The sequence below is a fragment of the Brachycentrus maculatus genome, unplaced genomic scaffold (genome assembly GCF_059751285.1).
Source record: "Brachycentrus maculatus isolate JH-2025_06_01 unplaced genomic scaffold, ASM5975128v1 h1tg000197l, whole genome shotgun sequence".
NCBI lineage: Eukaryota > Metazoa > Arthropoda > Insecta > Trichoptera > Brachycentridae > Brachycentrus > Brachycentrus maculatus.
In genome coordinates, this window is record NW_028280948.1 from 3,233 (window position 1) to 25,092 (window position 21,860).

At 30.7% G+C, this 21,860-nt stretch overlaps 2 protein-coding genes across 4 annotated transcripts in view; one reads left to right on the plus strand and one right to left on the minus strand.

Moving 5' to 3' along the window:
* Positions 1 to 738: 738 nt before the first annotated feature.
* On the minus strand, positions 739 to 15,549 carry LOC148307532 (ceramide transfer protein-like). Its single transcript, XM_088263221.1, has 6 exons — positions 15,182 to 15,549; positions 12,722 to 12,838; positions 5,883 to 5,966; positions 2,780 to 3,014; positions 1,679 to 1,856; positions 739 to 844 (listed from the first exon to the last, which is right to left on the minus strand). The coding sequence occupies exons 1-6, from the start codon at positions 15,401 to 15,403 to the stop codon at positions 739 to 741; spliced, it is 942 nt and encodes a 313-aa protein (XP_088119347.1). The 5' UTR covers positions 15,404 to 15,549.
* A 1,162-nt stretch (positions 15,550 to 16,711) lies between these two features.
* The window catches only part of Dab (DAB adaptor protein), a 44,665-nt gene continuing 39,516 nt past the window's right edge, over positions 16,712 to 21,860 (plus strand). Inside the window, exon 1 of one of the 3 annotated variants that reach the window (XM_088263230.1) lies at positions 16,712 to 16,863. In XM_088263230.1, the coding sequence (XP_088119356.1) occupies positions 16,851 to 16,863 (13 nt within the window). In that variant the 5' untranslated portion in view covers positions 16,712 to 16,850. The remainder of the gene's footprint in view (positions 16,864 to 21,860) is intronic. The other 2 variants (XM_088263224.1, XM_088263231.1) reach the window with 2 other exon arrangements.

Consider the following 21,860-nt stretch of genomic DNA (forward strand, 5'->3'; position numbering starts at 1 on the left):
GAAGAATGTTTGCAAGGACAGAGTGGTGTGGCGCTCTATTCTCTCTGCCTACCCCTGCGGAGAAGCGGCGTGATGGTTAGTTAGTTAGTTAGTTACAATTGTTGGCTTTTAAATAAATGATGATAATTGGTACTCTACAAATAATCTAAATATGTAAGTAATTCGATAAATATATGGCATTCGAGTTAAGAAGCGTAATTATGGAAAAGTTATAAAATATTAAAAACAGCTTTTCAAAAAACTTTCATAAATTTTAATATATTTTTCCAGTAAATTTATAGATGTTCGCTACTGCAAATCTTGAGGGACTGCAGTATAATACATAGGAACCTTAAATTATTAACAACTAACTGGGTTACTGATAGAAATCCTGATGAAAATTTGTCTTCCATACAAAATTTCAGGTTACAAATAAAATTTAAGACTGTGTTCATTTATAATTTCAATTTTAAGACTGGGTATAAAATTTAAGACGCTGTCTGCCATGAGTAATGTTTAGTATTGCGTGTGTTGCTATTACGTTCAACAGATGGTGCTACCGTTGCGGTAAAGAAAAAAGGTTTAAAAAAGTTATTACCTGTCACAAGTGTATATAACATGCGTATATTTTAATACGTAGTGAAAAATGTCAAAAATTCAAAGCTATCGGAGAATAATTTTAGAAGATTTAAGATTTAAAATAAAAAAAAACATATATATTTTTATTTATCTACATTTATTTAATTCAACCATTTTTTTTTATTGGCGATCACTAACTAATAAAAATTTGTTTGATTCTCTTACCTCAAGGTCTGGACCAGGTAGGGATGCGATTCTCGCTTGTTGGAGATGGTCACAAGCGTCTCTATTAACAAAAATAATAATAATTAAAATTCAACAATAAATATTTAAAAAACTAATGCTTATGTTCATTTTTTTCCAGAAGAAATTGCACTTCGGATGTTAGGCTGACATCAGCCATTCATTCAGGATGTTAGGAAGACAAAGTGCTATTTCTAAAATAGCAACAAAAACATGTAGTATATCATCACCGTATGAATTTACCCAAGTCATACTTATTAGGTAAATACACAATATGTATAATTATTTTTATTACCCAAAAATCATACATTTCAACATTGACTTTGCTCAAAAATATTTTTAAAATTACTCAAAATCTGCATTTTTAATGATGACACACCCAGAAGTCTATTCTAGGGTCTTATGCTGGATAGCCCAAATGTACTAATTGTTGTATTCAGTGGGAGAAAAATATATGAAAAAATAAAAACGAAAAAATAGTATACATATTTAGAACAGTGACTGCCATCTTGTAAGAAATTCGGGAACTAATTTATATATTGAGGTGTTATGATAACTTTGCCAATATGTTACGAGAAAATTATCCAATGTCCTGTTTTTTGTAAACGAAACAAAAGGTTCAAATATATATGTATAAAGCTATTTTTTTCTATGTTTTTTTTTTTCAAATTCAATCAAAACATAAAACAGTACATATATTAGCGAGGTCGAAACTTTAAAACATATTTTCAAAACAAAAGTGTAAATTAATAAGTCGGATGGTCGTTAATTAACTTTGTTTAATGAAAGAGTGCAGGGAAAAAAATTGTAAACTTTTTATAAATTCTGATGTGAAATTGGCTTTTTTTCAAAGTAGAGAAATTCATGTTTCACCAACCTATAAAGGTCTTCGATTTTCTTCCTCTTGGCAGCCTCGTGCTCCAGCCTCCCCTTCCAGTGGTCCTCCCGCTGCTGCAGAAGCTCCACGCAGTGCTGCAGAGTGGCCAGTACTCCGGTTGCCGTGGCTCTGAATGTGATGGCCTCCCCGCGGAAATCGACAGGTGACAACTCTGGCGCTACAAAATAAAGGAAAAACATACTTATAACTGTATTTGGCCAATCTACAGTATAGTCAGTCTTCACTAGATAACCATGATTCAATCTTGGAAGTTTGGTAGTTGTGCAAAGTTAATTAGAGAGCGATTTTTTTTATGTCACTACGACCATATTAGGTCTATTGCGACCTCCCTCTGTATCACAGCTCACTCTCAAGACCTACATGTGTCATGTAAATCAGTCTTGGTCCTCCAAGGGTGTGACTTCGTTTGCGAGCGAGTGTGTCATAATTATAGAGAATGTGGATTGGCGTTTCGTTATCCTCCATACAAAATCTGCATGCTGGGGTAATGTAGTCATATTCTGCATACTGGGGAGTCATGAAGTCCATTAAAGAGTGATAAGCAGGGCTTTTTTTTCCTTGTAATGCGGTAGAACAGCATTCTGGCTCCTTTCAAAATGGATTTTTTTTTTAATTTTCAAAAATCAATAAGACAAAATCTATATTTATATCATTCGTCAAAATGATGAAATACGGTATTCAAATGAATATTTAAATGATATTTGAACATATATTTATGTAGTAAAAAGCTTGACAGGAAGTGAGTTCCGGGACCTTTAATGTTTAAAATAAAAAAGCCTTGGAGATAAGAGTAGATTTTTTTAGGTGGAAGTTGCATTTTTTATTTATAGATCATTGAGTGGATTTATGTTTCTTCTAACTAAAAAAAAAGATGAAAGGGAACAGGAGAGATAATCTAGTGTGGGCCAATCAGGAACACATCTGCATTTCCTCATTGCTGAGAGGAAACCAGGTAAAACTCCTAAGAAGCTCACTTATGAAAATAGTTAGCTGATGAGTTTTGATACGTTTATAGCAATAGGTGAGAATAAAGAGAAAGAGAGAGTAAAAATTGAAGGAATATTTTCTATTTCCACTTACGCAGTACGGGCGTCGCGCCATCCGCATCCTCAGCCAGGGCATCAAAGTACCTCTGGAGGTTGTCTGTCTGCCGGCACAGTATCTCCCGGAAGGTGCCGAGCTCGGCCAGCTTCTCCAGCAGTTGCCGCACTCCTCGCCCCCCCGACGCAGTACTGGCGCCGCCCGACTGCAAGGACAATGCAGACCCATGGCGGCGGAGACTGTTTTCCGAACCGGTGCCATAGCCAGATTCTACCTGCAAAAAACAAAAACAAACTGTCAGATTCTCAATGCATGCAGTTAACACATCTAATGTCAATTTTTATTATTTTTTTAAAAGATAAATATTTTTGTTTTTATTATTTACAAAAATACTTCAATTTTATACTAAATCTATGAGCCTAAGCGGCTCATTATTAGAAATAGGTATAAAATTGTGGTAGAGTGGGTTCAACCGACAAACTCTGACTCAAGAGTCAGTGACACTAACCATGTTTACTCTTGTTTTTATTCACACACTTTTGTGGATTTTTTCGACAGTGTCGATATTAACATATTTCAGACGGGTATTTTTTACGCCTGCGGACCGCTGGTGATAGGATTTGATAATTATGTACATATAGTAAGACCTTAACAAAGAGATTTGTATATAATATGCATTTCCTTTCAAATGAGACCGGCACAGAAGGTAATAATATGTCAGATATATAGATATAATATGTCAGAAGATAATAATATGTCAATAATGGTCAGAACGCTCGGCTACCGTACTGAAGATCCCGGGTTCGTTTCCCAGGGCTGGGGGGTCAAATAAATAAGTTATTTTTTCATTCACAATATTTATTCAATATTACCCTGGACTGGCACCTGAAATGGAAGGCTGATCACCTTTCCTTCGTGTGTTAATGATCTGTGTTTATATGATGCAGTACCCTATGCACCATCGGGTGCTGATGAAGGTTTAAAGATGAAGATACATATTAAATTTTCTTTCTGTTTAGTGCAAGAACTGCATATCATAACTATTAATAAACACGGTTATTAACTGTAACGTTGTACCATTAACAAATTTTTGATGAGCTTGGATTTGCATTTGAATGCATCTGGGATGCACATATATCATCTTGAACTGGCACATAATGCCTAATATTGTTCACTAAATATCTCCATTGATTAAATAATGCTGCATCTATGCGATGCAGTGCCCTTTGCATCATGAAATGTGCATAAATGAATGAAAGAGATAATATTAGTTTCATATGGGATGACATAAAAAATATTGCAAATTATTATTGTACCCTTTATCTCGCTATCAACATGAAGGTATTTCATTATCAGCGATGTTTCGACTAAAATGTACCTGTGAGTAAATGGTTGGTGCAAAATTGCATGTCATGTTTGATTTGAAAGTAAAAAGAAAGATAAAAGTATTCTACAATACTTAACTCCATTTACAATATTGGTTTTGATAATCCTATTTTAAGTTATTTGTGGAAATTGATATTCTGCACAGTTGAATAATTGTTTTTAGACTACATGTTGTCATAAATTATTACTTTTTATCATTTTACAATCAGATGACTACGTAGTCATCAATGATTAATCATATTAATATTATTAATACCACGTATCACATGTTCATATATATGTATTATAATAATTAATGATTCAATAAATAAAATGTAAATAATGATGACATTATTTTATAAAATGATAAAAGATAATTTTTAAATTCTAATATTTTTTAAGATAGTCGTTATAAAATGAAACATTAGAAAAAATCATTTCTTATTCACTTAGAACCTAGCACAAAAACAACAACAAAAAATATGTAAAACAATTTTACAATATTAAACTCTATATTTATAGAATTTTAACAATAATATTGTAAAAAGGCACACTCACTACTCCACACATTTATGTAGTCATAACAAAAAGATTGTTATTTTTTTAAATTTATACAAGACTCATTGTGTGATACTTGCATATTATACAAATAAAAAGTACTCTCATATTTCATTATACAACTTTCATCATACATTAAAATATTTATAATTATATTCAATGAATCTGTTTTGTTCTTGAAAACATATTAATAAACCAGAAACACCAAATTACAATAACAGTTTCAAATGATCTACAGTCAACATTTTATAGAATTATCCCATAACCAAAATTAATCACTTTGTTCATGCATCGAAAATTACATGTGTGTATACAAAATCTCACAGATTAGTTTTTAATTGCATTTCTTATATGTGTATTAGCAAAGAGATGGGAATCCTATGCAGCGATTGACATAACCTTTTTCACAATGATTTGTTCAATGAGGCAAATGCATGATTACATCAATCTAGGGCTGAATCTATACTGCTCTCAAACCTTACCTTACTGTTACACCAATCTGGCGATACAGCTGAGTGAGCTTAATCGTTCCTTCCCGGTGATATGCATTTACTACATTTCGACTCTAATAATGAGAATATTGATATAAAATATAATACACACGGGCTCAGAATTTTTTCATTCCTCCGTAATACAATTACGTATCACATAAAAGTATTATAATATAAAATTATTAATTTGAAACGACGGAAATAAATCATTTGTGAAGAAATCAGGGGTAAAATCACCAACACACAAATGTTGCATACACGCGCACGGGCTTGATCCTGTTTACGCCGATCTCCTTTTAGTAGCGCACAAGTCATCGGGGTGGTCGCGCTTCTACGCCAGCTATGGCGGCTGCTGGCAATGTATTTTTTTCTCATTTTCAGATACTTACCAGAGCTAATATTACAAAATTGTTACAAGCAACATTTAGTAAATTCACATTTCTCCCGTTTTTAAATGACATTTTCATATGGTGTACAAAATACATATAACCGTTGCATGTGGCAACTTTTAGCACCGTGAGGGAAAGGTGAACAACGAACCATTAAAAAAAGAAAAAAGGGAGCATCAGTCTTTGCATAGGAAATCCACCTTAATCCAACAGTTATGATGTTTATTTAAATAAACATTGGTAATAGATTGTTAATTTATGTAAAGATGGAAATGATTAATCATTTTTAGTACTCAGTATTCCCGCATGCAATAATGTTACAGAAGAAAACATAAATACTTGTGCAGGTAAATGGTTCCCATATTCCCCATCAAGGATCGCAGTCTCGGGTCCGTTTAACTCTACGCCATCATCTTCATCTAACTGTTAAACAAATTTATACTTGTTATTTCTAAACAACATTCTTACAATAAAATGCTAGAAAAAACAAACATGCTTAGAAAAAAATACAAGAAAAGACATGAAAACACTGCATTAGTTCTTTTGATTAGCTCTTTTCTATACAGAAAGTACTTGTTTTCTGGTGAGAAGATGATCACATCATGTTTCAATAAAAAATTAACATTCCTTTCTTGCTGATAAAAGTATTTAAATGGTTATGACTCATTTCATATCAAATTACATATTTGTGATAAGAATTCTCTACTGTAACAACTTGTCATTATTTATAGAAATACAATCATTGAGTCATTCAATGAGTATATATTAAAATATAATGTACAACGCAAAGTAAAATATATTTTACTTTGCTTTGAGTAATAAATAATTAATTATTTAAGTATCTATTTCTTGGATGATATATTTAATTATAAACACATAAACATAGAGAAACATGCCAAAGAAGATCAAACATTCAAAGAGTATGATTAAAATATATAAACAAAATGAAACAAACAGAAACGTAAAGAATACAAGAAAAGTTCACAAAACCGGTCTTTCTTTTCAAAATAGCCACATTTTGTTTAATTATTAAGAATTTTAATACCAGTACTACACAATATTAATGAAAGAATAAAAGAGCTGGTAGTGTTAAGAACTTAGATAACTTTGGCTTGAAGTTCAACTACGAAACTGGTGGCACAGGTTCGATTCTCGCCAATTTAAAAATAATTTTAAAGAAATTTATTATCAACTGTTCTGCACCTTAGAACTGTATTACTTATATCTTTCTTTCACACCCTTTGTTTCTAACTGGGTGTTTGTATTTAGATTGCAATATGGTGACAAAGTCATAGCTTTTTTTCCAGAAAAATACTCACTAAGCAAATTTAAAAACAAGCCCTCGAATTTATCATTAAGTAGAGGATTGTAATTGCTATATTTAAAATTTGTGTATGTGTATATCATCATAATATAGATCTATGAATAGCCACTTGTTTTGAAGAAGCTAAACATGCTATAGGAATTTATAAATATAAATCTGATGAGTAATATCAAAATTCCTAACCATGTTGGCAAACTACTATACATGTATGTGAGTATTGTGTGTGTGCATTTAAATAATCTACATAACATGCATAAATTAATAAATAATTCTGATTCAAATAAATAAAATCAATAATAATTTATAATGCTATAAATTTTAAATAATTAAATATTTTATTCTGTAAAAAGTGTAATGTCTGTAAATTGAATCAAGTTATATCCATGTAAATTTTTTTTTAAATAAAGAGAAATATTTGTGTTTTTATTTACACAAATATTTCAATTTCATACTATGTCTGTGAGCCTAAGCGGCTCATTATTAGAAATAGGTATCAAATTGTGGTAGATTGGGTTCGAACCGACAAACTCTGACTTAAGAGTCCGTGACACTAACCACGGGACCACAACCTGACACAATTTTTTTATGTATAATTATTTAAAACTAATATTTTGTTAATCCCTCACTAACTATAATCTTAAAGGCTTCAGCCGTTCAATAAATAAATTTGAATAATATAAATCGTAGACAAACCCAGACTTTTGAACGAAAATTTGGACATACTCAACATAATATATAATAAAACAGAGACTAAAAATTAAACAGGGTAAAAATGTTTATTTCTTCGTGAGGCACGAGTATTATAGTTAAGATTTATGTTTTATTTACTTATATTTTTATATATCTGGAATTTACTATTAACATTCTTCTTCTTCAAACCCTTATTCGCACCCCAATGGTGCATAGGGCACAGCATCATATAAACGCAGCAGTATATTGATCGTTAACACATGAAGGAAAGGTAATCAGCCCTATGCTTTAGGTCTGTTTTTTTTTAATTCTATTAACATTTACTTACATTAAACTAAACAAATAGATACATTTTTAAAATCCTAATAATCTGCAAAAGTAGTCTTAATTAATTAACAGTAATTTTAATTAGATGACGTTTTTTAAAACTATTACAAACTAGCTATAACACTCTTAAGAGTGAAGAACCATAAAGAAAATGTTTGAAAATGATGCGGAATCGAAACACGTGTCAGAATGGATTTTAATAAATAGTGGTATTTACTAAGTAAAACTTAGTCACATCCTTGGAGGACCTCTACTGGACCCCGAGAAGGCGAAGCTCCTACCACCAAGACAGGTTGTGAGTTACATGACACACGTAGGGCTTGGGAGTGAGCTGTGGTACAGAGGGAAGTCACAATAGATCTAATATGGTCGCAGTGACATTAGGGATGCAAGATCCCTTGACCTCAAAAAATAAAAAAAATAAAACTTAAATTAAAATAAAGGAAATAAATAAAAGTCTGGAAGACATAACTTCTATTTTTATAAAACAATGTGAGCTTTTTAAAGTGAGCAGTTTTTTTTTATCAATCATATGATTCATCGACCAAACATTCCAAGTGAGTCAATTATTTATTTATTTAATTCAGTGCAAAATTCCATAAATGAATTTTCGCTTTATTTTTCATCATGTATACAGCAAATTATAAACGTTTACATGGAAAATGCGCTGAGATACCCAAACGCTTGGATGAAAATAAATAAATTATGTAAACACAAAACCAGTTTTGATTATCTTAGGTGCATAAAATAATACACAGTTCTATGCGAAACAAATACTAGCTCAATGAATGGTATAATTCATGTTAGTTTTCTATATGTTGTGCAGCATTGAGTATGCTGTCTTTTTTTACTTAAAAGTTATACATATATGAAGCTATGAGCAATTTGACCTTGAATTCCACATTGATCTGTATGTCTTGGTACAAGGTACAAAAAATGAGTGTCCAATTTATTAACAATGACTTAAATAGCTCTGACCATACACATATAATACGGGTCATGTTGTACATTTAATAAATCTTGTCTGAAATTATTTTATACATGAACATTTTAAACTTATACAATGAAGGGTTACATTTCATAATTTAAACACTAGTTTATACATTAAGAAGCTAATAATGGAACAAAACATCCGCATGAGGAAAAACAGATTTACAAAATAAAATTCACTGTCACATTTCGACTTCTCCACTTAGATAAAGAAGAATGTGGCTTACAACCTGTCATAGGCTGGTATAAGTGATCACTTAAACCAGCCTATGACATGTATACACGTGTAACATACACTATGTCCGCCTCCGTAGTGTAGTAGTTAGCGCATCTGCGTACCGTGCTGGAGGTCCCGGATTCGATTCCCAGGTAGGGGATCAAATAAATATAAATGATTTTTCACTACAATATTTATTCAATATTCAAAGAAGCGGAGAGCAAACACCTTTCCTTCATGTGTTAACGATCAAGACAACACTGCTTATATGATGCAGTGCCCTATGCACCATCAGGTGTGGATAAGGGTTTGAAAAATATGAAAATCAATATTATATAAAGTACCTATTTTACATTACATATATTATATAGGGAATCCCCTGGAAATCGAACCCGGGTCCTCCCGGGTCCTCCGGAGTAATTTTTCACTGTAATATTTATTCAATATTACCCTGGACTGGTACCTGAAGCGGAGAGCTGATCACCTTTCCTTCATATGTAAACGTTTAAGATAACACTGCGTTTATATGACGCAGTGCCCTATGCACCATTGGGGTGCGGATAAGGGTTTTATTATTATTATATTATATGTTATAATGTAAATGAACTGTTGTATTTCTTAAAATAAAACAAGTAAATAAACAGCAAATAAAACAATTACAAAATCTTTAGGTTTGCCTCCAAGATAACACCCACCTGTTTTTCTAACAAAACTACGTAATAAGTGTTCAAGTGTTATATTGTATCTGATAATCTAATCTAATAGATAATAATAGATTTATTTGTACTTTTACCTTATCAACTATAAAAGACGATTCAATCTAATGATAACACAACATTCCAGATAGATAAACAAATATCACTGACACTAATTAGAACACTTCCAAATAAGGATAGCTTATTTAAAAATTAATTATAAGAATACTAAGAATAAAAATTGTTACAAAATTTAAAATTTTTTGAAAATAAAAATAAATATTTCATTAATTGATTCGGCAATCACTTTCTGGTAAAATGTTTATATTTTTAATCTTAGTTTTATTTAGTAAATTCCGCAAAACTTGGAGGAGATCTTTGACTTTTTTATGTAATCTGTCATGTTTAGTATAATAATGTGATATTTACTCAGGGCTTTTTTTACACGTAATGCGGTGGAACAGCATTCTGGCACTTTTTTTCACTGATATATTTTTTTAAATTTTTAAATTTTTATGTTTGTGCCTATGTAATTACAGTCTATATTTATATAATTCGTGTAAATGATAAAATATAGTATTGTAATAAATATTTGAATATTTTTTTTAGTGAGTTCCGGGATTTTTTTTGTTTAAAAAAAGCCCTCATAAGTAAAACATAAACAAAAAATTTTTTTTGACAATAAACCAAACAGGTAAAATTTTAATAGTATTAGTATATAAACATTCAGAGATTTTTATGTCTACGGGTTTCGAGACATACCCATCTCTTCGTCAGGACAATCACTACCACAGCATGCAAACAATACTACCCTTCACTACCATAGCACTATTTACACACTTAAAACTACACAAAATGTTTAAGACTTAATGTTTTGATTGTCCTGACGAAGAGGCGGGTACGTCTCGAAACCGGTAGACATAAAAATCTCGGTGAGTGGTTTTACACAAATATTTTTAACATTTTTGCTAAAACAATAAATAAGTAAAAATGACTAACCACAAAGTAAATGCCTAAAATATTAATAATATTGAGAGTATAGGTAAAAATTTAATCAAACCAAAAGATAACAGTTAGTTAATGATTTAATAACACTTGTTTTAGAGGCAAAAGCGTAAAAAAAAAATAGAGGTCACCTCGATTTCTAATATAATTCAGATTTTATTAATTGTGTTTCTGCAGTAAAACACACTCTTCACTTTATGTATCACATTTGCCAGATGACTTTCATTAGTCATTATTTATTACGCTTTATAATATCATATTACAAGTCATACAGAGACATTGTAAACAAGGCAAATTAAATCTAACTGAGCGATCTTTCTTTTTGCAGATAAAACTGGTTATTTTCATGTATCATTTGTCATACTAATTTACAAACAAAAAATATATTTGAATAATCAATTGTGTTCTGCTAAGTATAATGCTAAGTAAAAAAAATAATACTTGATATATTTTGGGCCTTGAACTAGCAAATCTCAACAGACAAATTTAAACTATAATATGTTTTAATAGCTTTTATTTTTTTATATACATCACTTGCTTAGCTTCTCATTTAAATATATATTTTTTAAACAAGCTTCATTTAAAACTGTTGATAAATTTAAACTAATCAAAATTTAAAACATTTTGAGTGTGTCCAAATACTGGTTCACAAATTTGTATTATCTCCAATTATAGGTGATATTTTTCATATTATTTTTTGACATCTCATCAAAGATGAAGAAGAATAGGGAAGTCTAGGCATTTACGGGGCTGACGACCGTCATAGGCTGGTTTAAGTGATCACTTTGCACCTGTGTAACATTCACCAATTCTACCCGTGATGACTACCATACTACGCAATGTAATGGGTAGAATTGGTGAATGTTACACGTGTGTAAAGTGATCACTTAAACCAGCCTATGACCGTCGTTAGCCCCGTAAATGTCTAGACTTCTGTATTCTTCTTCATCTTTGATGAGACGTCAAAAAATAATATGAATCAAAATTTACCTCTGAACACAATATTTATTTGAATTTTGGATTTATGTATACAATTAAATTGCAAATAAGCATGGTATAAATAAAGACGAAAAAACAGTTAATTACTTTTTAAACACTCCTGTACAATTACATTTTTTTTAACAGTATTGGATGCGGAACAATGTTATGTACAACAAAGCTACCAACAGTTACAAAAATACTGCTAAAAAATTGTGATCATGAAATATCATAATTATTTGATGAGTATGTGTATTTGTCATTACTATAGGCAGTGCCAGAATTAATGCCCTGTCACTTACTGAAAAGGTGCGTAGATATACCAGTTTGTACATTAAATAGGACATATTAATCTCCCTTTCCTTTTAAGCAAGTGCCTGAGTACCTTTGCCAATTGAATCTATGACCACAGGCATATTATATAGCTCACTCCTTTCAACAACGTCATATACCAAAAAACTTGATTTTTCAGGAGATCGTTTTTAAAGTTTAAGAATATAATAAAATGTATTAAAAATAAATATCAAGCCACTTATTGAACTTTTTTCTGTGCAACAGATCTTTTTAGGTAAAACCTGAATGTTTTTTTCTCCATTTGAAAAATATTTAGCATATTTAAAAAAATACTTAAACAATACCTATTCTTCAAAATGCAAAAACAACACTTTCTGCCCTGTAGCGGGTAAATATTAAGCTAAAAATATGCCTCTTCTGCTGGGATATAGTACATTTTCTGGGCATTCCGAAAACATGCACAACTGAAAATTGTCGATTTTTGATATGTGAAGTTTTTGAAAGGAGTGAGTGATATGGTGTCCTTATTATAATAAATTATTTTTTAATGCTTGTTCATATTTCGTACGTTTTTTGTCACTCTTTTATAAGCTTCATAAGAAATGATTTAGATGTAGAGAAAAAAAACTATACTTAAAATTGAATAAGTTAAAATTACCTTAAATGACTCCAATACATCCACCCATTGTTGTTTGTCCTCCTGTGTCTCCGCGCGTAAATACCACACACAGTCATTCACGGAAACATCAAATCTGCATTCATCAAATTCATGAGGCTGAAAATAAAAACACAAAACTTTAGCATTAAGTATTGAATAAAGTGCATCAAAATAAAATAATTATTTCCGGAAACAGTAATTACTTTTATAAAACTTTTTTTATCGCTTATTATAAATGAATTTGTTCTCAACCCTGAAATGCGTAAATGCATTATTTTTGGTAAGGATTGAATATTGAATTACATAAAAAGTCTCCTGATTGATTCTTATCTGCATCCAGTGATGCAAAGGGCACCACATTTATTGACATGGTGTGAACTTGATTTTTAACTACATTGTTTAATATTTTGATAAACAATAGATGTTAGTGAAGAAGCTCAGGGTGGAGGAAAAGTAGGTGAATTAATTGAAAAGACAAACAAAAGAATACCGGGGTTGTATACCCATAATTGTACTAACTTGTGTAGGTTAGACAACCTACCGCTAATGTGCAGAAATCTCCTGAGAGATTTGTATTATTATAATTGAAATTATAATAACAAAAGAGGTGTCGGAAGACCCGAAAAGAGATGATCCGACGACATAGTCGCTGTGGGGAATAGAAACTGGCTGCAAGTAGCAACCAACCGGAGGAAATGGAAAGAAGGGGAAGAGGCCTATATCCAGCAGTGGAGGACAGAGGACTTATGAAGAAGATTATGTCGTGTTGTGGTCCCGTGGTTAGTGTCGCGGACTCTTAAGTCAGAGTTTCTCGGTTCAAACCCACTCTACCACAATTTGATATCTATTTCTAATAATGAGCCGCTTAGGCTCACAGAAATAGTAGGAAACTGAAATATTTGTATAAATAATAAAAACACAAATATTTATCTTAAAAGAATTTAAAAAAAGATAATTGAAATTAGTATTAAAGATACATCGCAATTTATGAGACCATCCAAACCAATTGGCATGAAATCATATCCATGTTTAAAAATATAATGCTTAACCATACTAATAAATACACCTTATGTTTTTCTCATTTATTTCTTTTAAATATGCTTCTTGTGCCTATGTATTATACCTGTTTATTGTTTTTATATTTTGCCAAGTATTAGTTTTGATTATTTTTTAAAAATCTTTTTTGTAACTTTATTATTTGTGTTCCAGTCTTATTAACCTAAATCCCATGTCCCAAAATGAGAAATATAAATTACTCATCGGGAATATTATATATATGACATATGTATGTAATATGTTTTGAAAAATAAAATAAAATAAAAATAAAATAACTTGAATTTTATTTTATTATTATTTCAAATAAACATCTTTATAACCATCTGAAAACTCTTATCACAAAAATTCTATTGTTTACATAGATAGTCTCATTGTTTGGTATCTACATGATAAACAATGAAAATGCGCAAATAAATTTATTTTTTGAACATTTTGTACGTAGTATATCAATAAAAAATCAGAATCAATAAGGAAAAGGATTCCTTTAAAGTGCCATTTCTGCGTTTTACACATCAAGGGCCCTTATCATAGGATTGTACTAGACAGAATGTTGATGTTAACCCAAATGCACATTTTTGTAACAATAACCCAAAATGCATGAGTGTGAATTTGACAATGTTTTTCAGCGACAGAATCCAAGTTTTCTATTTTCAAAATAACATATATGGGACCATGACCTTCACAGTTCTATTCTAACAAATACCAATTTTTATTATTATTTTCTGAGATTCGTCTCCCATATTACAGATTTTGGATCTTACTTAATAGTGTGCATTAAAATGTTCCAATATAACAGCAACAACTCATAAATTTAAAATATATTTTCATACAAGAACTTTGTATTTAAAAGCGGTTAAGGATAAATATCTAAGAAATTATTACACACACTTTCTGACAGTCAATATTCAGTTTATTAAAAATTTAATTATATTTATGTATATATTCTGTTTACTATACAAATGATTTTTTACTGTAGTACCAAGTTTGTGTTTTTACAACGTAATATGGAAGTTGGACTGTAATAATATTATGCTGATTCTGCAGCCAGTCTTGAATATAATGTTTAAAACATTTTAAGCTGTTGTATTATTCATGATGTTCAACGAAGCATTACGCTGAGCACCAATTTTGAGAAACACAAATCTTTATAAATATTAAAATACAAAGCACGCTTATAGTGTAATCAAATAGAAAACAAAAATTTAACACTATATTTTAAAGTGTTATCATAAATTAAAAACGGTTGTATTTATTCCAAAACTTGTACAATCCTTCGAACAAATTATTTCTTTGATCAAAAACAATCGTGAATAATTACAATTGTTGTAAACCACGGTGCAAAACGGAAAATAAACTATCCACGCCCGAGTGATTATGGAATGTCCTTCACAAAATTATGATTACCTTGATAGTGGCTTTCAAGAGGCTGAGGGCACCGCGGCATCCGAAATTGCTGTCGTGCTCGTTCTTATAATATGACAATGTTCCATCTTTCAAGACGATGAAGCGATCTTGCCACCCGTGGATATAATTAGTCCATTTGCTCAACACTCCCTGCAACTCCGGTATAGCAAAACCGTCTGAGTCGGACTCATCGCTGTAATTATTGATCGGATCCTTAATCATTTTGAAAATATTTCAAACACATTGATAACGGACACTATCGACTCGAGATATTTCAAAGAACTGCACTTTCACAATACAAATATGACAGAATAACTAGCATCGCGTGACATTACGCGTCTTTCAGCTGTTGATAATAATAAAATAATAAACATAGAACATGGCGATAAGACTGGTGTGTTGCCACTGGTCAAAAAATCTAAACCCGTTTGTATCAAGTACCCCCCGTACATACATATTTCTCATATCGTAATCGAAGTTTTTTCTGTAATTACCTATTATCGATGCACGTAAATATTATAAATACATAAATAAATCAAAAAAAAATAATAGGTTTTATAGATTAGCCATGGCTACCAATTTGTTTATTTTTTAATTTTTTTTATACAATAGTACAAATAAATATTTACCACCCCTTTTGTACATGTACTATCGTAAGTTTCCACACAATACAAATTAACCTGAGTTGGGTTTGAATATACTTTATCGGTAAACTTATTGCTTTGAAATAATATTTTCTCACTTTCGTACAAAAAATGATTTTTTATATAGTAATTTTTGCACTTTTAAAATTACTTTCTGCAAAAAGTTGGTAGTTAGACGGCTTTATTCTAAGGTTGCTAGTAATCGAAAAGTTTTCTAAAATATCAGAAACTTATGTTTGTAATAAAAATGGGATGATGGGGCCTTTGTATAAGTAGTTGTGACAGTAAATATTGTAAGTGTTGGATTGGTTGTTACTTTTTATGAATAAGACGATCGACGATCTCTCACTCGCTTCATTAAATATTTATCTTTTTTCATTGTAATTGAAAATTTTGTGATGCTTCTGTAACATCTAGGTCAAATTTGAAAAGTTGGAAAACTCTTCATCAGGAAGTTCTAGGAATTTCTTTTTATCGTAAGACAATTAAAAGCGATTTAAAAATGATATAATTTAGAAAACAAAATGTAATAAATTATATTTTTAAAATTGCTTGATACACACAAATTGAACATAAAACAAATTTTAAAAATATATGGCAAAATAATTTAAATATTTTAACTCATCAAACAAATTCTTATATTAATTTTTAAATTCACTACTGGAAAATATATTTATTTTTTAATGTTAATACATAATATCCTTCTCGGAATAAACCAAATCGAAAGACTCGGACTCAACTATTCATCACGGGGATAGTCGCTTGTACCATTTTTTTAGTTCTTGTATCTGGCAACATTCATCGATATTTTGCTGCGCTCATTAAATCGCATACAACCTTTCTACTGAATATCCCAGTGACAAAGTGTCATCTATTTTTTGTTGTGTTTGGTCTCCGATCGGTTCTGTGATAGAGTGAGGTTAAATTGTCTTCAGAAATTGTGATAATTGTGAATCTAAAAGTGAATATTATGTGAATCTTCAAGATAATATTCCCACCAGGGATAATAGTTTCAGACATTCATTATGAATACCCACGGTATAAAAATAATATTTTCTTTCTTTTCTTCATTTTTCGTTCATTCTTCCCTGAGATATGACATTTACTTAGTGTAAATATTTAATTATTATTTGGTATTATGGGCTAAATTCTGACATATTCCTATTACTGCTCTTAAATTAATGTTCCTCGTTATTAATCTCATCATGAAATAAATATTATAGCATATTAAATAATTAATGTATTATTTCTGGTTTATGGTTTAGCGATTATGTGCTATTTTCATCGATTAAATTAGAAAATAAATGTAAGAATAATATTTATTACCCTCTGTGGTTATTTTTGAAAGAGTGAATAAATATCTTCTTTGTTATATTAATTTATATTTATGACGAATTAAAAAAATACTACCTTTACATGGTTTAGTACTAAACGTATTTGAATATTATTTTACGTTTTTGACACCCTGTTTATGCAATAAATAAATAATTTTAAAACCATAATAAACGGTACTCTGCCATAAATTTATTTTGTTTTTAGATCTTTTTTTAAACTAAAGAACATTGTTGTTCAATTTTTAAAGAATACCCGCAAAAAATAACCATTTGATAGCTGATACCACTGAAATATACAGTTTGTTAAAAACGCCATAGTTTTTAATAAAATATTTGAAATAGAATTTCGTGTTTACAGAAAATGTACGTTCAGTATATAATATTTCAAATGGAATTTCATGTTTTTAGAAAATGTTGCAAAGTGCTCACGAGGATTTGATTTTATAAATAAAAGACAAGATGTACCAGTATTGTGACAATACGTTACGTTTTACGTTTGTACATATTTATAAAACTATTTAAATTTTAGCATGTTTATAACAAATTGTGTATGCTACAAGGCCGAATTTCGATTCCGGTTATTAGCGCTGGCGATGATCATCGGAAGGATTGTGCAATTTTTCATTAACTGGTTTTGATCGCTACATCCAGTCATTGCACGATAGGCGATCAACGTATTATAAAAATTACGTAAATATTATTTTGATGTCATTATCGCCACCAGGATATCCTATTCACTCGCGTATCTTCCTCCATCAGTTATTTATTTATTTTTTACATTATTTTTTGACATCTCAACATAGATGAAGAAGAATATCAAATAATAAAGTCTGGGCATTTACAGGCATTATCCTAGGCTTGTTTAAGTGATCACTTTACACACGTCTACAACCATCATAGGCTTGTTTGATTGATCACTTTACACACGTGTAACATTCACCAATCTACCCATGATTGACAAGCACACTACTCAAATTCTTGAAACTTCTAGATATATTAATTAAACTCGAAACAGTGAGTTTACTGGAGTCATCTATGGTGGGATAAGGTAAGCTTTTATTAAGCAGAAACCCTTTCATTTGTATGTGAGGTCCGAATCCTGGATTATATTCACATAATTGAGAAACGCTAGAAAACATCATTTTTAATTTTAATTTTAGCTTATAATTTGACCATTCAATTTATTTACAACATTTTGAGTGTGTCCAAATACTTGTTCACAAATCTGGATTAACTTCAATTAGGAGTTATATTTAAATAAAATTTATGAATTATCTCAAATGAGTTTTTAAAAATAAAAATAACTCCCAATAGGAGATAATCCACATTTATGAACAAGTATTTGGACACACGAAAAATTTTGTAAATTTATTAATGCATTTAGGGATAATAATCGGGAGCGTAAAATGCCGAGAAACTTCCTACAATCTTCTTTTATTTACTATTTGCTCTACCCGGCTTCGCGTTGCTGTGGCTCAGTCTGGATTGATTGGGAAAAAAGGAAATAGAAAAGGCAAATTTCTAATATGTATTATTTTCAATGCTTGTGAAGCAATGAGAATACGTTGCTACAGTGACAATTTTTTTATTATTATGTCGGTTTGTGGTCCCGTGGTTAGTGTAGCGGACTCTTGAGTCGGAGTTTGTCGGTTCGAACCCACTCTACCCCAATTGTATACCTATTTCTAATAATGAGCTGCTTAGGCTCATAGAAATAGTGTGAAATTGAAGTATTTTTGTAAATAATAAAAATTACAAATTTTTCTATATTTAAAAAAAAATCGGAGTAAATTTTAGAAAGCAATGATTTTTAAGTAGTAGTTCCTAAAAGTCCGCCTCCGTAGCATGATGGTCAGCACGCTCGGCTACCGTTCTGGAGGTCCCGGGTTCGATTCCTAGGGGGGGGTCAAATAAATATAAGTGATTTTTTCACTGTAATATTTATTCAATATTACCCTGGACTGGTACCTGAAGCGGAGGGCTGATCACCTTTCCTTCATGTGTAAACGATCAAGATAACACTGCGTTTATATGAAGCAGTGCCCTATGCACCATTGGGGTGCGGATAAGGGTTTTATTTATTATTTATTAGTTCCTAAAATATTTGGTACTACTTATGTAGATAAGTGTTTTGTTTGCGATACAATGATATATGTATTATCATCAACATAAAGTATTTGTTTAAGATACAATGATACATAAACATTAATGTAACATATTTGAATATCCTATCATGGTGTACGTGTAAATAATATACGCATCTAACACCGAGATTTTTATTTGTATGAGATTTTTGTTTTTCATTTTCTAATTAATATATTTGATTGATTAGCTAATAAATACAAAAAAAATATTCAAATTAATATATAAAATATGTTTATATAAATGTAATAATATATATATTTAAATCAAACAAAGACAACAGACAAATTGTACTTTTCTAAATATAAATATAAAACACTTTTGTTAGACCACTTATCGACTTTATTTCAACTAGTTTCAAGAACTAGAGGTGTTCTCATGAATACGTGAAAATATAAACTGTTTACAAAATACAGTTTTTATTTTCACCTGTTGATGAGAAAATCTATAGTTCTCGAAACTTGTACATAAAATTATTGATTTCACAGATAGAATCTAAAAAAATCTCTTGTCGAAATGCTCTATTAATTTGTCTGTTTTATTATATATCATATTTGTTGACATTAAAAGTCTTCTCATCCAGTTTTGTTTCTTCTTCTTATCCTTCAAACCCTCATTCGCACCCGATGGTGCATAGGGCACTGTATCATATAAACCCAGTGTTATTTTGATCGTTAACACACGGAGAAAAGGTGATCAGCCCTCCGCTTCAGGTACCAGTCCAGGGTAATATCGAATAAATATTATTTGCAAACCACGTGATGTTAAAAAAATCAGTTTTTTAGCCAATGGCGGCAATCTGTAGAAGATTTACGGTATTTTATTTATTTAATTTAAAATATTAACGTCTATTTTTAACATGATCTGCCAAAACTGTTAAGTTAGGAATAAAATGGAATAGAATAATCAATACTCTTGTAAAACGCGCCATGTCGATCGACAGTTCACTTTTAAAAATCTCTCAAAAAGCTCAAATCGGTAGAAGATTAATGATTCTTGACCCCCCCCCCTGGGAATCGAACCCGAGACCTCCAGGCGAGCGTGATGACCATCACACTACGGAGGCGGTCGCGTTTAACCTCCAGTAAACCCTGCCAGTTGAAGCAAGCGGTGACCGCTGTGATTGAAGGCACATTAACATTCCACACAGCTTCTGGTACTGCTCGAATGACCATCGTGAATGTCGCGACCTTTATGTGACCAATGCTCTATTAAATCATGTAACAAGTTACAGTTTACAACATTTTTAGTTTGTCCAAATACTTGTTCACAAAATCTCGATTATCTCCAATTACAGGAGTTATTTTCATATTAAGCTTAAATAATAAAAATGAATATGATATTTTCTGGCGTTTCTCATGTGTGTGATTATAATCCAGGATTCGGACCTCACATACTAATAAAAGAGTTTCTGCTCAATAAAAAGCTTCTTTTCATCTCACCATTAGATGTCTCTAGTGAAGTTCTAGTGATTCAAGAATAATGTTTCAAAATTGGTTTATATATATATAACTTATATATATGTAGCGTGGTTGTCAATAATGGGTAGAATTGGTGAATGTTACACGGGTGTAAAGTGATTACTATGACACTAATTACTACAGCCTATGACGGTCGTCAGCCCCGTAAATGCCCAGACTTCCATATTCTTCTTCATCTTTGATGAGATGTCAAAAAACAAGTTACAGTTCCTCTAGTCAAGCTCTTTTAAATATCGTTCCAAATTTGCACATTTGGAACAAATGTACCATAGCGATAACGTACTTTAACCGAATTGCTAATGAAAACACTTGTTTTTACCACTTGAGTATTATATTAATTTTAAGCGACTAGTTTATGTATGAATTGTTGAATCAAACACAGATTTTTTAAGTCTGCTGTGTTTTTTTATTAAAAAAAAAACATAAAAAATAATATTGTGACAATTGTTTCGCCATTTTCAAACGACATTAGTTTGAAAATGTCATAACTAGGCGAAATATTTTTTAACAATAAAATACAACTCGGTAGACTCAAAAAATCTGTATGTGATTCAAAATTAATACATAAATAAAAATGGAGTTCTACAAATTAAACGCCAAATCAATAAATAAATTAAACGAAGAGTTTCGAAAGGTACAGTTGCTTTCCAAATTAGTCGTTAAAAATAAATATAATACTCAAGTGGTAAAAAACAAGTGTTTTCATTTGGAATTTGATCATGTCTTACCACGAAGTGAATGCCGAAACAATAAATAAAATTGTATTACGTCTACAATTTAGAACGTTATATGTTATAATTTAGAACTTTTTGGCGTTACTGTACATTTTCGTTAATTTTTTCCTGCTTTCGTTTTACCTTAAAATTGTCCTTCGTTTGTTATTAACCTCAAATTATTATCTTTTATTAAAAATTATGGTTGTGTTTATAATCTCAACTCGCATATCGTAGTCGTACAGAAGAAAGTGACCAACTAACAAAACGTTAAATTTTCAGGAGGGCCATTTAAGTCACTTTTGCTTGGCATGAAAATAAACATCAATGCAGTTAGTCATTTTTAACAAGTCAATATATCATAC

What these genes read in the sequence shown, in the direction of transcription:
- LOC148307532 (XM_088263221.1), bottom strand. Translation starts at nt 15,403, where the DNA reads ATGATTAAGGATCCGATCAATAATTACAGCGATGAGTCCGACTCAGAC. An exon ending in TCTTGAAAGCCACTATCAAG is followed by an intron (nt 12,839 to 15,181) that starts GTAATCATAATT and finishes TTTTATTTTCAG; the next exon opens with CCTCATGAATTTGATGAATG. An exon ending in TGGCGCGACGCCCGTACTGC is followed by an intron (nt 1,857 to 2,779) that starts GTAAGTGGAAAT and finishes TTTATTTTGTAG; the next exon opens with CGCCAGAGTTGTCACCTGTC.